General features: G+C 44.0%; 1 protein-coding gene across 1 annotated transcript; it reads left to right on the top strand.

Annotated features, from left to right (window-relative positions):
- The first annotated feature begins 5,945 nt into the window (after window positions 1-5,945).
- LOC138299474 (glucose-6-phosphatase catalytic subunit 1-like) lies at window positions 5,946-13,890 on the top strand. The gene is made up of 5 exons (XM_069237742.1): window positions 5,946-6,231; window positions 10,354-10,463; window positions 11,024-11,129; window positions 12,042-12,157; window positions 12,442-13,890. Exons 1-5 carry the CDS (start codon window positions 6,002-6,004, stop codon window positions 12,951-12,953), a joined length of 1,074 nt encoding a protein of 357 aa, XP_069093843.1. The 5' UTR covers window positions 5,946-6,001; the 3' UTR covers window positions 12,954-13,890.
- Window positions 13,891-20,313: the final 6,423 nt, after the last annotated feature.

Here is a 20,313-nt window from a genome sequence, read left to right as displayed (position 1 = left end):
GCTTTAGATGAAGAGAGTTTAAGTCCAGTTAACTTTGTCTCTAATTCAGCCGAAGTATGGCAACATAAATTTACCACATTATTTCAGGAACGGTTTGGTAAGATCACTAATTACTCTCACACGATAAAACTCAAACATAACGCTGTCCCAGTCAAACATAAGCTAAGGAACATACCTCTAAGTGTGAGATCTGAGTTGTCCAAGTTGCTAAATGAAATGTGTGAAGAGGGTGTGATTGAAAAGGTTGAGGAAACTTTGTGGTTATAACCCATTGGCCTAGCTAAGAAAAAGTCAGGTGATTTGAGGATGTGTGTGGACATGAGAAGCTTAAATAAGGCAATTTGGGTGGATATTTTTCCTCTCCCGAGAATTGATGATTTGATTGCAAAGATTGGCTCTTCTTAGTGGTTCACCAAATTAGACTTAAAGTCAGCGTATCATCAGGTAGATTTAGATGTTGATTCTAGACACCTTACTGCATTCATTACTCCTGATGGTACTTAGCAGTTTTGCAGACTACCTTTTGGTTTAGCCTCAGCGGCTGCAGATTTCCAGAGACTAATGTCCGACATGTTTCCAGATAACCCTAATGTTGCAGTCGTCCAAGATTACATTCTTGTATTTGCCAATAATGAGTCTGAGCATGATAAAGTTTTAGAGCAAGTGTTGTACACATGTGTTTTTAAGGTTGATGAGTTTGAATATCTTGGTCATGTTTTCTCAAGGGCTGGCATCACACCCAAGCCAAGTTTAGTTAAAAGCATACTAGAAGCACCTCCTTCCAAAACCAAGGACCAGCTGCTGTCGTTTCTTGGGTTATGCGAATTCTATGCCAAATATTTGAAGAACTTTGCCAAAAATACTGAATGTTTTAGAACCATTTTGAAAAATCCTGTGTTCTTTTGGTTCAATGAATGTAATGATATGTTTGAACAAATCAAACAAGAAATTGTTAGTGTTCCGGCTTAACAGATTTTTTCGGAAAACAAGAACATCATAGTTACTGTAGATGCTTGCGAGTATGGGCTTGTTGCTGTCATATCTCAAATATCCAACAATGGGAATGAAAGCACTGTAGGTTTTGCATCTAGAACTCTAAGGTGGGTGGAACGCAAGTACTCAGTGATCGAAAAATAATTATTAGCCTGTGTCTGGAGTATTGAAAAATTCAAACAGTACTTATGGGGTAGACAGTTTGTGCTGAAGACAGATCATAGACCTCTGGTAGAAATGTTATCAGGTAAGAAAGTGAAACACTCAACAGCACGGATTGCAAGGTTATCTGCCAAGCTGTTAGAGTTCACTTTTACAGTAGAGTACATACCTGGTGGGAAAAATAGGAGGGCAGATTGTTTATCTAGGCTACCCATTAATGACAATGATGAACAAGAATGGGAAACAGAAATTGAAGAATGTTTCATTGCCTGTATAACTGAAAGCACTGTGCCTTTAGATGAAAGAGAATGGGTGAAGTCTGTACAGGATGACGAGACACTCTGTGAAGTGATGCATTTGGTCAAATCAGGTTGGCCCAAGTAGAGGGGTCTACCACCCGAGTAACAATCATTTTAAAAGGTATCCGATGAGCTGTCCATTGAAGGAGATAAATTGGTTAGAGGCAAAAGGTTGGTCCCGCCAGAATGTGTAAGGAGAAGGTTGATTGCGGCGTCTCATATGGGTCATTTGGGGTCTACAATCACTAAAAGAAAATTGAGATCTGAATTTTGGTGGCCCAAAATGGATACTGAAATTGAAGACTATGTAAAGAATTGCACAAGATGCTGTACTAGTGACAAAGTGTTGATCACCGAAGGAACATTGGAGACTTTCGTTCCTTCTCCAGCAAGGGTTTGGCAAAAACTCGGTCTTGATTTTTTGGGTCCTTATCATATTTTGCCTCCCAATATGAGATATTTTGTTGTAATAATTGATCATTTATCCAGGTGGGTGGAGGTTGAGCCAGTCAGGTTTCCCACTACTCATCTAGTAATAGATTGTCTGAAAAAGATATTTAGTCGTGAGGGTTTTCCCAAACAAATTCTAACAGACAGTGGTGTTCAGTTTGTGTTGGCGGACACAAACCTGCGCAAAATGCTTTTTTTTAAATTTACTTTCCAGTGCCAAATCTGTTTCACACTGGGGAGTTGCTTGAAAATAACTGCTTTGTGTACTATGCTTTAAGGAGGCATTCCAGGTTCGAGAGGGCGTTCCCCTGCAACCACTTATGGTTTTTGACATAAAACCTTATCTATTAACAATAGTAAAGTGTATTGCTCAAAAATTCAAAATGTCACTTGGAAGCAGGTGTTAAAAACTAGAAATACTTTTATTTCTCCTAACTTTTCTCACTTTTCATGGGTACTGAAATGTACAGCACAAATCCAAAGCAGGAAAAGTTAGTCAAAGCACTGTATTTTGTACTGCGATTGCACCCCTCCAGTACAAAACCTATGCTAGACTCACAAAGGCACCTTTGCACTATAGTGCAAAGGTGTGTGCATGGACGCTAGACAGCATGATTCTGTGCCAGAGAGTAGGATGGTGCATAACTTTGTAGATATGGTGCTTTCCTGCTCTATCCCTCTCACTCAACAGAGCACCTTTGGGTGCTGTGCTTCGTTGTGTGAAGTTTGTATAATCACTGACCTTACACTCTTTTCCCTCACTCACTCTAACTCACATTCTCTCACTTGCTCACTCTCTCTCATTCTTGCTCCCACTCAGTGTTACACACAAACATACTCCTACTCATTCTCACTCACTAACACACGTACACATACTAACTGTGGGCCCCGGTGCACCGGCACCTGCTGCAGCATTGATAACTCGACTCACAATTCACTTTCACTCCCTTTCACAACCTCCAATCAATAACACATTCTGACACACTCATACTCCTTCACTCACTTCCTGTACTCATGTTCACTTATTCATTCACACTCACAAACACCGATTCTCACTTTCATTCTCATTGACACTCTCAAACACACACATTTTTACTCAATCCCATTCACTCTCAATCACTCAGAAATAACCTCTGGCATAAATATTGTGTCCTAAATATCACATATACAAATATTGTGCCCTTAATTGTAGTTTTTCTATGATTAACTCCAGTGTTGGAAAATTATGCTTAAGATGTAATATTTATGTCAGACAACCGACTGACAGCAATATGCTGGTATCATACCCTGTGGTATAGGGAGTAGAAGATGAAGAGACGATAATGATTTAGGACTCTCCATACTTTAGCTTGAAGCTTTAGCGGAGGCTCTTCCACCATGCCCTGGGAGTTACAGAATGCTGTGCATCTGTCTTCATGCCCGTGTGTTACACAATGCTGTGCATCTGTCATCATGCCCCGGGTATAGGGAGTAGAAGATGAAGAGACGATAATGATTTAGGACTCTCCATACTTTTGCTTGATGCTTTAGCGGAGGCTCTTCCACCATGCCCTGGGTGTTACAGAATGCTGTGCATCTGTCATCATGCCCGTGTGTTACACAATGCTGTGGTTCTTCCACCATACCCCGGGTGTTACAGAATGGTGTTGTTCTATCACCATACCCCGGGTGTTACACAGTGCTGTGGTTCTGCCTCCACTTCCCCCCGGACGCTACACAATACTGGGGTTCTGCCACCTTACCCCAAGTGTTACACAATGCTGTGGTTCTTCTGCCATTCCCTGGGTGTTACACAAAGCTGTGGTTCTGCCACCCCTTCCCCCGGGTGTTACACAAAGCAGGGGGTCTGCCACCATACCTCCGGTGTTACAGAATGCTGTGGGTTTGCCTCCACTCCCCTGGGGGTTCTGCCACCATACTCCCGGTGTTACACAGTGCTATGGTTCTGCCTCCAACACCCCACCTGGAAGTTACACAATGCTGGGGTTCTGCCACCTTACCCCAGGTGTTACACAATGCTGTGGTTCTTCTGCCATTCCCTGGGTGTTACACAAAGCTGTGGTTCTGCCTCCCCTCCCCCTGGGTGTTACACAATGCAGGGGGTCTGCCACCATACCACTGGTGTTACAGAATGCTGTGGTTCTGCCTTCATTCCCCACCCGCCGGTAGCTGCACAATGCTGGGGTTCTGCCACCATACCCCGGGTGTTAAAGAATGCCGTGGGCCTGCCACCATATCAGGGTGTTACACAATGCTGGGGTTCTGCCGCCTTACTCCGGGTGTTACAGGATGCTGTGGTTCTGCAACCAAACCCTGGGTGTAACACAATCCTGTGGTTCTGCCACCATGCCCGGGTGTTACAGACTGCTGTGGTTCTGCCACCATGCCCGGGTGTCACAGGATGCTGTGGGTCTGTCACCATATCAGGGTATAATGCTGTGGGTCTGTCACCATATCAGGGTGTAATACTGTGGTTCTGGTCCATTCCAGGGTGTTACACATTGCTGCAGCTTACCTCGCTCTTGATTTTTTTTTTACTCTTATCCCATCACTCAGCACGTTTTCGACTTAAAAATGTTCAGAAAAAGCTAAGGACAATGTTCAGTGTCCAGGGTCTAAAAATGCCACTTAGGTCTAGGAGACGAATTTTTCAAGAAATAAACTATCTTTTGCTCTTCCGGTAATCACTTCTCCATGGTTGTCCCTAGTCCTTACCAGACACCTGTTAGTGCCTATAAAGATCTACACCACTAACACCCTGTCTAGAGGTCTCCTCATGCGGAACCAGGCACTGCTGCTCGATCCCGCTCCGTACAGATTGCGTTGTTGTTGTTTGATAGATGCTTACAGACCAGTGGCAAGCGCTGTGGTAGCAGTTTGTACCCTGTGGCACGTGGCAACAAGCACAGGCTATATAATCTGGGACAAGCACGCAGGGCCGAGGAGCGAGAGCCAACTATCAGTGGCATAACATAAGACCCTGCAGCACCAGCGGTACTGCGGGGTCCCGGAGGCTGCAAGAGGGCCCCTCTGCAGAACTAGTAGATAGGCGGGGGGGGGGGGGGAGGAAGGGCCCCCCTACATGTAGCTTTGCAAGTGGGGCATCAGGTTTCTGCCAGCTGTGAGTACTGGGCGCACTATTTGGCCACTAATGGCAAACTGATTGCCCAGAACTCTCTTTTGTGGAACAAAGAGCAATCCATAGGCCAGCCCATAATAGAGGGACTGCTTGACAATCTAAGGGAGGAGGGTAGTTTAGTATGGGTTGCACAGAGCAAGTGCCGGACATGTGACTGACGCTGTCCTCCTCCTATCAGACCTTCTCAGGCACTGACTAGTTCAAGAGATTTTTTCTAACACGACACCAACTGCAACAATTAATAAAGTTGTGTGGGTAATTGGGCAGGCTTAAATTATTGTATTAAAATTAGAATTTTGACGGCAAAGATTTGCGTAGGTAAGAAAATTGCTAACTTCACAAAGTTGGCTATTTCACGCCGTTAAAAAACTTAATTCGCAGGTGAAAATTTCTGCAAAGATATCGAGTTTAAGGCATAATTTTCTTGGTTAACTGTTGTCTTTGCACAGGGTTATGCACAATGGATGCATGTTTTGAAATACACTTTGCAATGTTTTCATTGGAAACCTTTAGTAATTTCGCACACATCCAAGTGCAGAGTCTAACTAGCACTTTGTGGTTGACAACACGTATTGGGTGTCGAAAATCTGATGATTTCAAGCAGTTTCAGACGTTGTTTTAGAATCAAGTAAAAATCTCTTGAAAAGAAACCTTGGGGCATAAAGGGTTAATGCCCACAAGTGCAGTGTGTGAATGAGCAGTATGTTTTTTACACAAGTCTGTCTATGTACATGTGCGTCACTTACGTCGATGTTCCAGTGTTTGGCTGTTTTCTTTATTCTGGTGAAAGTGTGTTTTTTGGGTTCAAAGATCCTTGGCTGTGAGGTCAGTGAACGGCAAACAAGAGGTCAGGATGGTATAAAGGGAGCAGGAGCGGTGCAGGGTCAGCAGAAGCAGAGAGCTACAGAGATACAGGCAGAGCTCACACCAGCCCGACTGTTGACACCATAGCGCTAACATGGCGACCGGCATGGACCTCCTCCACGACTCCGGGGCCCAGATGGTGCAGTACCTCCAGGTGAACTACAAGAGCTCCCAGGACTGGTTCATGTTCGTCTCCTTCGCCGCTGACCTCCGCAACACCTTCTTCGTCTTCTTCCCCATCTGGTTCCACCTGTGCGAGGCGGTGGGCATCAAGCTCATCTGGGTGGCCGTGATCGGAGACTGGCTCAACCTCGTCTTCAAATGGTGAGTACAGGACCTACCCGGGAGCTGAGAACATAGTGGCTGTAATTTCATTACTGGTCCAACAATTTATGAAGCCCTCTGTGATTCAACATAGTATTATTCCTCACCTAAAGACAAAGCCGTCACCTCTATCTGCCAACCTGGGTGACTGCCTGGATTGCCAAATGTGCAGAGCCAGCGCAGTCTGTCTCTAATTAGAAAATTATCTGATTGACAAAATGCCCTCCTCCAATTGCTCCATGGTTTGTTCCACTTGAGTGGGTAATGGATAAATAACGTAGAGATTTTTTTTACTTCCTTTGCACTTGGAGTTTCCTTTTCTGATCTCTCCCAAGTAAGGGAGTCTACCATCTACTATTTCGGCCACTTTTTCTCCCTAAATTGCTTGAATTCTTACAAATTGAACTTATCTATTCTTCTGTAAAATTACTCTCAATGTTGAATAAGGTGCCTTCTGGGAGGAATTTTTCATGCAATCTAAGATCTTATCAGCCCCTGGACACAGTAATCTCAAGTTCTGCAGGACACAGGCCCACAGCCTCTGATCATCCAGCACATACACTTCTGCTTGAGACTTTGTGTCCAGATCCGGGTTTAGTGTTTTGGGTTTAGCTGTGATCTCAAGTCTGCTATGTCATTACTTATTGGTGGCAGCTTGGCGTCAGTCATTTTTCAGAACATTGTATGGTTTTTCACCAAAGTATGTTTGGGTTAACAGTGTCCTTGAAAGCAAAAGCTCACCAAAGACCCCTGATTATTTTGAGGAATGAGTCTTCGTACCACTTTCATACCTTTTAGAGAAGAGGACAATAGGACCTCTGGCGCTGGTCCAGACACCCCAATTCTCACTTCCCCTCTACAAATGCAAGTTTCCAAGACCAAGAGTTCCTTACAGAGGGAGCCGGGGCATTGGGGTTATGTATGTCTGAATACAGGAACCCTTTGGAGGTTGGTTTAACCTGGCTGCTGTTGAGTACCAGGCACGTAGCCTCACGGTCGGACTGCATGAGTCCCACAGATGCCAGCATTCATTGCAACAGAAGTGACCAACACCCATCCTGGAGACATGAGACTGTGTAGAAGGAATGTGCCCCCCCTAGAAGTAGTAACTTTAAATTCTAAATGCTCGTTAGTTCCACTTATCTGCCTTTGTAGAGCTACAGTGTAGATCTGATGGACACAGCGCCTCCGGTCTTCTGGTCCTCTGCCTTGTTGAGAAGTACATGAACTTGGACAAACTTCTTTTACACCTTGTACCACCTCAAGTCAGTGACATCGTGCAGGTGCATAGCCAATCACAGCGACTAACACATCTCTGCCTCCTTTTGCAAGTGTACTGCACATGGTGATTGTAAAAGTGATATTTCTAGACATTTCCTAATGATTTGTAGAGTTAGTTTTCTTCACTGTGTAAGGGTGGGAGAGTTCCAGACATGAGGCGCGATGGCCCTGAGTTAATAATATTTAATGCATCTGGGGGCAACATCCAATGTTGCTGTGCTGTATTGTGCAAGAGGCAAACAGCACAGAGCCCTGTCTACTAAGCCTGGCCTGCTGCTGGTGTCTCTCCCTGCGGTGGTGCTCAAGCAAGGCTGCACAGCACAACACACAGCATCACATCATGGTGCAGAATTGAGTGTGCGCTGGATTTGTATTAGAGGCCTATCCTTCCAGCACACACTCCGATGCACAGACACACTCAGAAAGTTTAAACGTGTGCACTGCAGAGCAGTGGATATTTTTTTGGGTAAAATGAGCACGTTTCTCTTTGCTCTTGCTTCAAGTAGGAGTGAGTTTTTGATATGAAGTCCAGTCTGGCTATCTTAGAAGATCAAGCTTTTTCTGGCTGTTCCACTTCAGAAATCTTCCTTTTGTGCCAAACGGCAAAGAGCTGTGAAAAGTTCACCTTTCCAGCACAACTCACCTCTTGTGGTGGACAGTACACAGCATGTGCCACTTTGCATCAACTGGACTCGTGGTAGAGCCTTAGAAAATCTAGGCCTAAGAATGGAGTTTGTGCTTCTGTTGTGGCGGAAAGACTCACTAGGGACGGGTGATGACGAGGAGGGAGAGTCCGCACTGTGATGTACTCAGAAGCGTTTATCTAAGAGGTACTGTAGCCAGAGAAGCTGGAAGTGAAACAACTTCCATTTCCATCGGTGTCCAGTCTGTGTGAAAAGTAGATTATTTCTCTGCAGTTAGAGTGTGGTTTGAAGAACAGCGGAGTTGAAGGAGATTGAGTCACAATTCAAGTTCTCCATAAAGGTGACTGACTCTGCCCCAGACCTATCGTCCTTCCAGAAGCGCTGTGGAAGTCTTGGGATCTCCCACTTTTCTCTGAAGGGCAGGCTTCCTCTCCTTTCAAATGGTTTGTGTGATTACCATCGATAACAACCTACCCCAAACAAAATATCAAAAGCTGGGTCGAAAGGCAAGTTTAAGTATTTTGTGCCTAAGTTTATATTAAGTACACTAAGCAAAAATATTAGAATAATTAGGAATTCTACTACAGATGTCTGAACACTGGAATGCATATGTGTTTGACTATTGAGGGTATGAGACGTACTGGCCGTTTGTACACCATGTAATTGGACAAATACTCCCAAAAAACATGCGAATTTGATTGACACATAGAACTCTACCCAAGCCACTATCTGCCTGCCAACATAATCCATCCAGATGAGTGACACCAGCAGTCTGCCGCCACAAAAGAACTATACAAATGTTGGTGCCTGATCGGAAGAGGAGCCCGGGGTGAAAAATACTTATTTTTAATGTACATGATATCAAGCTACGAAGAAAGAAAGGGTTACGTGTAATACATTAACATAATTTTAATTACTGTATCCATTTATTTACTTACTTTCAAATATTACCATCAGGAATGCGAATTACTTTTTAACTCTTTGAGAAATCATTCAACTCTCAAGCTCTAAAGGTGGGGAATTACTTTCTCCCATTTCATAAGTTGCCCTTATAGTCTTGGTGCCACAGGGAATTAGCAGATTTGTAACTTTTATTTTACAAGTATGTTATTATTTGATCGAAACGTTTCAGTGGTTTTGAATGCATTGGAGTAAGTGCAGACTTTGTTGCATTTTTAAAGCATTTTATATTCTATCACGGTAAAGCCGTACCTAAGCTTGGCCACACATAATATTTGGATGGATCTATTACTGGTTAAGTGATGACGGCTCGAGATGGAGTTGATATTCCATACGTTAGGGTGTCAAAATATTACTTATGAGGAAGTGACATTTCCCGCAGCCCAGTTTAGGCATTTGCCAAAATGATTTAGGACCGACTTAAAGTTGGTTAGTGGAAAGACTAGTTGAGAAAGTATGTAAAAAATACTAAACGTAATCTCGGTGATAGTGCCTGGCACAAATGTAATTTTCTGTGAGTTGAAGGGTTTGTGTCTGCAGCACTATATGGGAGTACTAATAAGTAAAGTTAGGGGCAAAACTCGTGTATTTTGAGTCAGAATAATGGCCAAAGTGAATGAGACCAATAGCCCTCAACTACTGCTCCAGCTGATTAAACCTCTATCTGTCCTGCAAATGGGGTGCAATCTTGTTTATCCATAGCCCGTATCCCCAGTTTCCAATCAGAGTTTCTGTCTAACAGCTTTGTCAGAATGCTGGCTTGTATTTGACTCCAGTACGTGTTTCTTTCAAACCTTCACAAGCCATGGCTACATCAGACCCCTATTGAGGACGATGACAATATGGAAGGTGTAGGGACCTCCTTCACATTACTTAGCATGGGACAAACAGACCAACTTTTCCCCTGAAAGTTTGTTTCCTCTGCTATCCCAGCTTGTTCACATAGCACAGGACATTCAGAGCACCTCAGTGCAACATCAGTGCTTGTCTGACCAAGTTACTCAAGTGCCTTTTGTCACTGCCTTTTTTCAGTCCCCTACTAGGAGTTTCTATTTGATAAAGGCTGCTGGAAGCCAATGAGCTGTCCATAGGATTGAATAGTAATGGTTCGTGGTAGAGGACCTTATCCCACTGAAGTATTTTATTGGCTAATACATACTTTCATGTCCTCAGTTCCTATTATTATTGTTTGCATTTTCCTTCTGACTACCATTAACCCCTTGATTTTGAATTGCAGGATCCTCTCGGGCCAGAGACCATACTGGTGGGTCCATGACACTGATTATTACAACAACACATCAGCGCCGGTCATCGAGCAGTACCCGGTCACCTGTGAGACTGGCCCAGGTGAGCACCTGAGATCTTGTGAATAAAATGTGATTGTACTGCTAATCTCCAGAGAAAGCGAACCAGCCTTTTCGGAAATATTTCTTGAGTCTGAATGACCTGTTTACTTTCAGTGCTATCAAAAGCGTTTATCACCATATTTGTTGGTCATTCTAAAGACCAGACCAGATTTTATTGTTCTTAACAAGCCCTCTCTCTAGATAAATCAATTTATGACCTAGAAAAAATAGAGAACAGAGAGCGCAAGCGCCATAAGCTTCGTATAGAAGGACAGAAATGTATATGAAAGTGAGATCATTGGCTGGGAAGTGTAATCTGATCTCAGGAACAGGAAAAACTGGTGGGGGTCCACCTTCTGATCCTCCACATAAGTGAATAAGAGAACTTTGTCTAGGGCCTTAGTTTGACTCACCTATAAATGGTAGCTTCTCTATGAGGTGCCATAGTTTCTTTTGTAGTTATAACTTTAAAAGATCTGTAAGTTATTTATGAATAGCAATGACCTTGTAAGCTTCCAATGGACCTGCTCTTTATCGGATACCTTTCATTCATGTCCGCAGGGAGTCCCTCTGGTCATGCCATGGGAGCCGCTGGAGTTTACTATATGATGGTGACGTCACTTCTCTCCATTGTGCTGAAGAAGGACACACCCAAGTTCAAGAACTGGTGAGTGATGAAAAGCAAGTCAGTTGACTTGGAATATTTAAAGGGGGCACCTTCCACTTGTAAAGGGAAATATGTGGCAGAGGCAATAATTAACAGCTAAAGAGACTCACCACGACCACGTCTTGCCTTGGGTGGAGTGATAGACATCTCATTTTGATGCAATGATTTAATGATCACATTCTCTATGCACTTTACAACATTCATACAGGGATCACATGCTTCGATGCCCCTGGGATCTAGTGCCTTGGAAAGCCAAGTGTAAAATAAGGAAACCACCGATTTACTCTGTTGTTAGAACAGTAGATGTCCTCCTTCTTGGCTAGATGGCCAGTATTTGGCTTCTTGGCTTGTTCAGTATCTCGTCGCTGGACTGAACAAGGGCTGGGCGGCTCTAGGTCAGGTGACAGAGTTACACTACCCGTGACTGCAGGAGAATTTGAGTTGCAAATCAGTAGATGGCCACCAGAGTAAATCTTCTCCAACAGCGAGCAGCACCTTTTTGCCAAGAGAGCAAACTCTTTTTCATTGCTAGGTCACCGTATTTGCTCATTTTGTAAAAGAAATCTATATTTCTTCTCTTTTTCCTATGCTGAAGAACACCTCCAGAAATACTGAGAATCGTTCTGTCAGGGTCGAGGAATAGACAGGACATTTTGATGTATAAGTAGGCCAGCCCTTCCCCATGTGCAGCACGTGTTCTATTAGGTGTCATTAGCAGCATGTGCGCGGAGGAGACGCTTCTTGTGTCTTTACAGGCGCCCTTTTATCTGCTAAATTCATCTTCCCTAGGACACTGTCTCAATATATTCTGTTTCACAGGCCACTGTCAGACATGCACCGGATGTAGTTCTAATGATTGCATTACTTAATTACATTTTCTTTAATGTTTTTCCTCCTTTTCTTGTGTTCCAGGTGCCTCCGCGGTGCTGTCTGGACAGGGTTCTGGGTGGTGCAGATCTGTGTTTGTTTGTCCAGGATATTCCTTGCGGCCCACTTTCCGCATCAAGTCATCACCGGGGTCATTTCAGGTCAGTGTTGTGAGTAGTCTCTGTCCTCCCTTTACTTCTATGGTGAGGAACTAATAATCGAGGTAACCTTTCAGAGCATTACTTTGAACATATCCTGTACTATGCTCCTTGCAAAGTACCTGATCTTTACAATCATTTTAGGATGTTCTTGTGGTCTCATTCTTGCCTCTAAGTTAATATTACTTGTGCTTTTAATGTTGGCTACATAGCTTTTTCTGAGTCGCTTCATTTTCTCAATCGCTGGTAATGTTATTCCTAATGTTCTTTGCCTTTTGTATTTCCAGGCATGGCTGTTGCTGAAGCTTTCCACCACATCCCCTCCTTCTACAAGACAAGCCTGAAGAGATACCTCTACACTACCCTCTTCCTCTTCGCCTTTGCCCTGGGTTTCTACATCATTCTGAAAGCCCTGGGTGTGGACCTTCTCTGGACACTGGAGAAAGCCAAGCGCTGGTGCTCAAGGCCCGAGTGGATCCACATCGACACCACCCCCTTTGCCGGCCTGCTCAGGAATCTGGGGATCTTCTGCGGCCTGGGGCTGGCTCTCAACTCACGCATGTACCAGGAGAGCTGCAGAGGGAAACAAGGGGCGCAGGTGACTTTCCGTCTGTACTGCATCATCTCCTGCCTCATCGCTCTCCATCTCTCCGACTCCTTCAAGCCACCAACGAAGGTGGAGCTGCTGTTCTACGTGTTGTCATTCTGTAAAAGTGCAGCTGTACCACTTGTTGTTGTTGGGATCATCCCTTACTGTGTGTCACAGGCTCTGAGCCACCAGGACAGGAAAGATTCATAAGAGGACGTGTAAAATGTCCCCCACATAAAGACAATGCATATCACTCCAGCTGAGGTTCAACCCTCTGGGCCACACCAGGACAGGAACGAAATCCTCGCCTTTGTTCCTGAATGCAGCGTGTGCTGCAGACCATTGAGAGTGTCTGGTGTCATGTGTTGTTCGCACTGGGTCCATTCTCAGACAGTGCCAGACCGAGCTAAGATGGCAGACACTCTAGACTTGACTTCCTGATGGTGAAATTTCAAAAGCTGCTGAACTTCGAAAACGTGCGAAAGGTTCAGAAACAAGGTTTGTCAAGACTGAAGAATTCAGCATAGGACACGGGACACAGACATGAATTCACCTTCTCTGTAAAGCTAACACCATTCACACAATATACAGACTTCTGAGGTGGTGAAAGTCCTTCAACCTCTAGTGGGGAGGGAGGGTAAAGTTGTAACGTTGAGGTAATTAAGACGTGCTGGCTAATGAAGCATTCCCCTCTTCCTGCTTCACGGAGGCGTGTTGTTCTTGTGGAGCTGACTGCAGAATCCCAGAGTGACATCAGATCACAAGGAAAAATTGGAAATAAAGGAATAACCAATGAGCACACGAACAGATCTAGTCATAGGGTGCAAACTACGGGTTATATCCTAGATCAGGGATTCGAAGTGGTGAAGTGGTCCAAATCTTACCACTTACAAGGGCATCTGCTGGACTGAGTGGGATGCTGTTCCAGTGAGAGGACTGTTTGGTGACTGGAGTGAGAGATTTTTTTCTTTGAAGCCTAATTCTGAATTCGATTATGACTTTTAGTATGTATTTAACAAATATTTATTTTCCTTATAAAACATGTGGAATTTGTGAATTTGTAGAGCCACAAGGATAATGTACAGAAGGTGCTGTATTTACAGAAATTGAATTATCAGGGCAGAATATTTTTTTAATAAAAAATTGAAATTTATAGCGTCGATCTTATTAAAATGACCAGCTTGTGAAATATAAAAATGTGTTTTTTCTCAAGACTCATAGTGCAAATTAGTATAGAAAGGCCAAATGTCAGGTTTGAGAGACACTTTTGTGTGAATCCGATTCGTTGTTATACCTGTGATGTGATTGGTTTAGAAGTAGAAAGGTATGTGAACGTTTCCTCATCCGTTCGCCTATTTTGGAAGGATAGAAGAAAGTATTCCAGGAAAGTCAGTGACATGCTTTCCTTTAGCCCTACACCTTTACTTCCCTTCTCCAAGAGGTGGAGTAAGTCATTCATGAGTGTGATTGCAGGTTAGGAGGGGTTTTCATGGTAGATACCACATGACACATCTTACAGCCCTAGAACAAACAGAATTACCAGTGAGTAGATTCCCTGCGACTCCTGAGTCCACTACCGTGTACAAGCAATGGGTGAAAGCTGGTGGTAAAAAGGAATCCTTTGGGACCCAGCTTGAGATACTCATAGCATTAACTGTGTGATGCATGGAGAGTCAACACCATAGTTCTACCAACTCAGGTGCGTGGGAAAGAGCACAGGTGTGACCTCGCTTCATGCTGAAGTTTAGGATGAATGTTGCTCACAGCACAGGATGTATTCTCCAGTCCAGGGATCCAAGGAGTGCCCGGCTTTTAATGCAGCCACAGTAGGGTTAGCCCCTCACACCAGCTCACATGATTCCATCACTGCCTCACCCTTTTACTACTCATCCTTCAGTGAAGTAAAAACACCCTTAAGAGCCACATGGGAGGGTTGAGTTGCTTGAGGCACAATGTGCCACAACCATCGGGAGAGTAGCACATCTCTGTGACATGGGCTGTGATGTAGCCTAGTGTCCCTCCCTCTGAATAACTCCACTGCACCCAAAAGCCTTCCTCCTCATGCTGGCTCATCTGATCAGTGGTGAAGGCGACCCTCCTATGATCCTTCCAAGATGTCCCTAACATGCCCTCAGGAAAAGCCCCTCCCTCAAGGAGTTTTTCTGCAACACACAAGGTTACACCTCCCCTTAACTCCATAGTGCAAGCAATTTCACCGGCTCCTCCATCCCCCTCTCCTAACAACATGCCAGTACATCCCATAGCTCCAGAGGATAATACGCTTTCTCAAAGGACAAAATATGCTCTTCCATAGTCAAGCCATGTCCCTCAAGTAGGATTTTCTTTGCTTCTAATTCGTGGAAAACCCTCTCCTGAGTAGACCCTTCTTATCGCTATATACGCGTTTCTCTGTTCACTATCAATCACTGATGCTTTGATCACTTCACTCTATACTTTCCTGGGAAGGAGTCAGGCTAGAGTACTGCATATGTCTGGTCCTAAGCTCTGAATTGCCCCCAATTATCTCTTCAAATCATTTCTCCCTCAATGAATCACTAACATGTCTGGGAAACTTCGACCACAGGATAATTCAGCCAAAATCGGAACAGCTGACCCTGCCTCTACTAGGTTCCCACATTACCCTACCGTTGTACATAAATAAACGAATGAATACATTAATTCATTCATGTTTGCATTTTTGTAAAGCACATTCAGCCTCAATGGTTCAACTAGATTCATTAAGACAATCTGAGAATTCTTGGCATGCATTACAAATACCCACAGCCTAGCACCGGGACTGCACCATCTCCTTTTGCGAACAGGGACACCAGTCAACTGCATTCCTTGGGCCCCAGGAGGCGGCCTCCAGAACCAGTAACACCTGTTAACTCTATAAAGCGATCCACCGTGTCCCGCAGCACGTCCTGCACCCATCAGCGCCAGGAACTCGGAGGGCAGGGCAGGGCCATCTCCCACCCCACCCCGCACCTTGGTCCTGCACCCAGCTGCCATTTTGCATCTTTAATGACATTGCCCTCCAAGACCTGGTAGTAAGGTCTCACTATTGGTATTGCCTCACTTATTAGCATCGGTTAACAGGTCCTAAACTTGGATCTCAAAGAGGCGTCCACGCCACAGGTAAATGCTGCTTTGATCCGGGTCACGCCGCTTTCTGGCAAAAGGCTTTGGTAATCTACCTCTTTATTTATCCTGTTTTGCAGCATTCAAACTGCGAGGGAGTCCATTCTGAGGCACTGTCGTCTCGTTGGGTCTGGACATCAACGGTTGTGTGATGGAACCAAGCATGCAATTAACACGCATGCCTTTACAAAGCAGTCACTACAACCATGCATGCATCACCATGCATGCATTTACAATGATAGTTTTTACCATGCATATGCCTTTAAATATAAATACATATATATATATATATATACATATATATATCTATATATATGCATATATATATATATATATATATATATATATATATATATATATATATATATATATATATATATATATATATGCAAGCACAGACGCACGGTAATTGTGTATTTGTGGTAAAGGCATGCGTGTTAAAGTCATATGCATGGTAATGGCTTCATGGTAACGGTCATACGTGGTAATGACTGCCTTATAAATGGCTGTTTCCCATCCTCGACGCAAGTTCTGGCACACCAGCAGCCACCCCGGTAGCACAAAATCATTTTTCAGAAACGGGCAAACGTAAGGTCAATGAGCTTATATCTGCAGAGAAGGAGCTAACCATTTCTAAATCCCGGTCAGGACAAACAAGCATTTGGTCCTTCTTGTCCTCAGCTTTAGAAGTTTTGGAGAAGGAGATTACGACAGTGTAGTACGAGCCAGCCCAGCATTGGGGGGCGCGATGTATTGGATAGAATCAGTGAGGGCCCTGAGCCGAGGGACGCTCCCTCTAATGTGAACTGCTTGACTACACAGTCACAGATACACTGTATGGCTTTGCCAGCATGTGTAGGATCACCCATGGTATTTGACAGTAGCTTGGAGCAGGTGGCTGAGACCATTCCACCATCTAATAAATGGAAGAAGAAAGCACAGGGAGCGACTCCCTCAACACTGGGCCCTATTGATGATGGTGTGTTCTTAGGCATGAAAAGAGGGGCCTTGCCTTGTACTGCTGAAATTGATCTCAGGGTGAATTCTAATGCTACTACTGGACCAGTCCCTGGGCAAGTGTCAGTGTTGGCAAGGGAGGGCCCCCCTTGCTACAGTGACCCTAACAGAGCATCAACATGAGTAGAACCCCAGGCCCAGAGGGCCATTCATGGGTTGGATGTGCAGGCAGGGCTCCCTCGATCATCTCCTGGCCCAATTATTAGCCCCTCACCGAAGCACTCCCTTACCTGGTGGTTCTTGGCAATGTACCATCCTTAAGGGGCCACTCCCATGAATCATTCTTGCAGTTGATAGTCAAGGTGACTCATTCGATGGGTACAAGCCTGAACTTGGGTCCATCTTTACAGAAAATCATGAACATGGTGAGAAAGGTAAACTGGGAGGGAACAGACACAAAGCCCTTAGGGAGGAGGGGAGGACTGTATCATAATTACCTTTAATCAGCCCAATACAGTGGAGCGTGTACTAGCTGTAGCCTGCTACTGCAGGGCACCGGTGCCATCCTCTATCCAGGTACTTGTTCTGGACTTTTTCTATAAACCTGAAATAGTCTGTTCTAGACCATTGACTTTGTTTGGCACCAAAGGGCTTGCCAGTTCTATTATGCGTACCCTCCAACCCTTGTGGCGACTTCTACTAGAATCGCTTCATTGAACCAACTGGACTTATGCTATTGACTGGAGTCAACTGTATCCCCACTTGATCCAATTTCCACTCCAGCCAGTCCTGACATCAACAGAGCCCACCAGCTAGTGACCATTTAGCATTCACTTGAAGCAATTTGCAGGTGGTAAGCTGGAACATTGCAGGACTCGCCTCTATGTTTATTGACCTCTTTTGGTTGAAGTATATCAAGGGTTTCCAACTGATTTGCTTACAGAAAAATTGGAGACCACTAATACTTTCTTTCTAGAGGGATACAAAACTTTTATTTAATCCCATCTATACAATCAACGGCTAACAGGGCTAAAGGGGGTATGTTAATCTTTTTATCACTGGATGCTGCAAGATAAATCTCTGAATCATATAACGCAAAAACATGGGCTCCAACAACTCCAGATATCCACACATTCGGTTGATACCCTAAACAGCTGGTCACATGCAGGAAAAGGCAGGCAAAGTCATAGCAGGGGACTTTAACCCCCATTTATACAAAAATGCTATCAAAGCACCTAACAACACTCAGGGGTGTCTCTTGTCAAAAGGGTTACACATGGAACACGCAAAAGATGGAATTGACCTGACAAACGTACTAAATTATTTCAATCCTGTTTTCAATCTGGATAAATTAGTTATTTCGCCAGCGGCTGAGATGACTTTGACCAGGCAAGCAAAGTCCAATAGGCTGAAAGGGCTTCAGCCCCCCCGTCATGTTTCATAGCCTGGACTGAAGCTCTGTGGGTGTCGGTCCAAAGGAAATCCTTGGCACAGTAAGGCTGAAGCAGAGCGTCAAAATAAACATTTCTTCTGTTTTTTCACAGACAGCTTATCTTGCTGGATGGAGAGTTCTCATAGGAGGTGGTGGGGAGTCACAGGTGATTCACAATATCCAGGACCAAAACACCAAAGTGGGGGTTCTAATTGTACAAGGAAGTGTGCTTTACTGATCACCCTTTGTTTTAAAGTGTACAGTGCTTGCCATTGACGCATGTGGGACCACATCTGCATTTTAAAAGCAATCTTTGCCATCTTGATGTGCTTGCACACAAACAAGGCAGGAATCCAAAATTGTCTTGATTTTATATTGCATTTATATAGTGCTTACTACTCATGTGATAGGTAATAAGCACTAAGTAAATGCTAAAAAGGGAATGAGATGCTTGTTTTGTTAAATGCAGTGACATAGTCCAGACATTTCTGTTTATAGGAAGGGAAATTTGTGGTTTTGGTTCTAAGAGTGGCAAGTTGTGACTACAACATAAGAACATGCAAACTGATGTTGACAAAAAAAGGGGTGGGGTGGATGGATAGCAAAGAAGGCCAGTGGTAGCAGTCTCAATCCTCTGGGTAGAATGTTCCTGGCGCCTGTAATTTTTTGTGCAGTTTCATATAGATCAAAGGCATCAGGGTGCATTACATGATCACCAGATTACATTACACAAAATCGTTTTTTTAGGCACAGGGAGATTAAGTGATTTGCCCAGGATCACAGAAGTTGAGCTGATGCTGGAATTCAAACCTTGTTCTCCAGCTTCAAAGTTTGCAGCTCAGGCCATTAGGCCACACTTCATCACTTAGTATTGGCGTCAGCGGTAGCTGGTGATCTTTGAAAGTGGTGAAGCGTAATACTGCCCAGGAGCTTGCACCATCCTTTTTAAAATTTTGGCTCACTTGTTCTCATTCCCTCTCACATTTAGACCCAGATTAAAAACCCTTTTGTGCTGGGTTTGCTTTACAAAAGTTACACAAACCTGCGCAAAATGCTTTTTTTAAATTTACTTTCCAGTGCCAAATCTGTTTCACACTGGAGAGTTGCCTGAAAATAACTGCTTTGTGTACTCTGCTTTAAGGAGGCATTCCAGGGTCGGAGACGGGCGTTGCCCTGCAACCGTTTATGGTTTTTGACATAAAACCTTATCTATTAACAATAGCAAAGTGTTTTGCTCAAAAATTCAAAATGTCACTTGGAAGCAGGTGTTAAAAACTAGAAATACTTTCATTTCTCCTAACTTTTCTCACTTTGCATGGGTACTGAAGTGTACAGCACAAATCCAAAGCAGGAAAAGTTAGTCAAATCATTGTATTTTGTACTAGGATTGCACCCCTCCTGTACAAAACCTATGCTAGACTCACAAAGGCACATTTGCACTATGATGCAAAGGTGTGTGCATGGCACTAGACAGCATGATTCTGTTTCAGTGCTAGGGAGAGAGTAGGATGGTGCATATTATTTTAGATATGGTGCTTCCCTGTCTATCCCTCTCACTCAACACAGCACCTTTGGGTGCTGTGCTGCTTTGTGTGAAAGTTTGGGTAGTCATGGGCCTTAGTCTCTTTTTCCTCACTCACTCTAACTCACATTCTCTCACTTGCTCATTCTCACTCCCGCTCACTGTTACACACAAACATACTTCTACTCGTTCTCACTTACTAACACACGTACACATACTAACTGTGGGCCCTGGTGCATCGGCACCTGCTGCAGCATTGATAACTCGACCCACAATTCACTTCCACTCCCTTTCACAACCTCCAATCAATAACACATTCTGACACACTCATACTCCTTCACTCACTTCCTGTACTCATGTTCACTTATTCATTCACACTTACAAACACTGATTCTCACTTTCATTCTCATTGACACTCTCAAACACACACATTTTTACTCAATCCCATTCACTCTCAATCACTCAGAAATAACCTCTGGCATAAATATTGTGTCCTAAATATCACATATACAAATATT

This window comes from Pleurodeles waltl, chromosome 6 (assembly GCF_031143425.1).
Source record: "Pleurodeles waltl isolate 20211129_DDA chromosome 6, aPleWal1.hap1.20221129, whole genome shotgun sequence".
Lineage (NCBI taxonomy): Eukaryota > Metazoa > Chordata > Amphibia > Caudata > Salamandridae > Pleurodeles > Pleurodeles waltl.
Note: the sequence above shows the minus strand (reverse complement) of the source record. Positions and strands in the feature narration are given on the sequence as shown.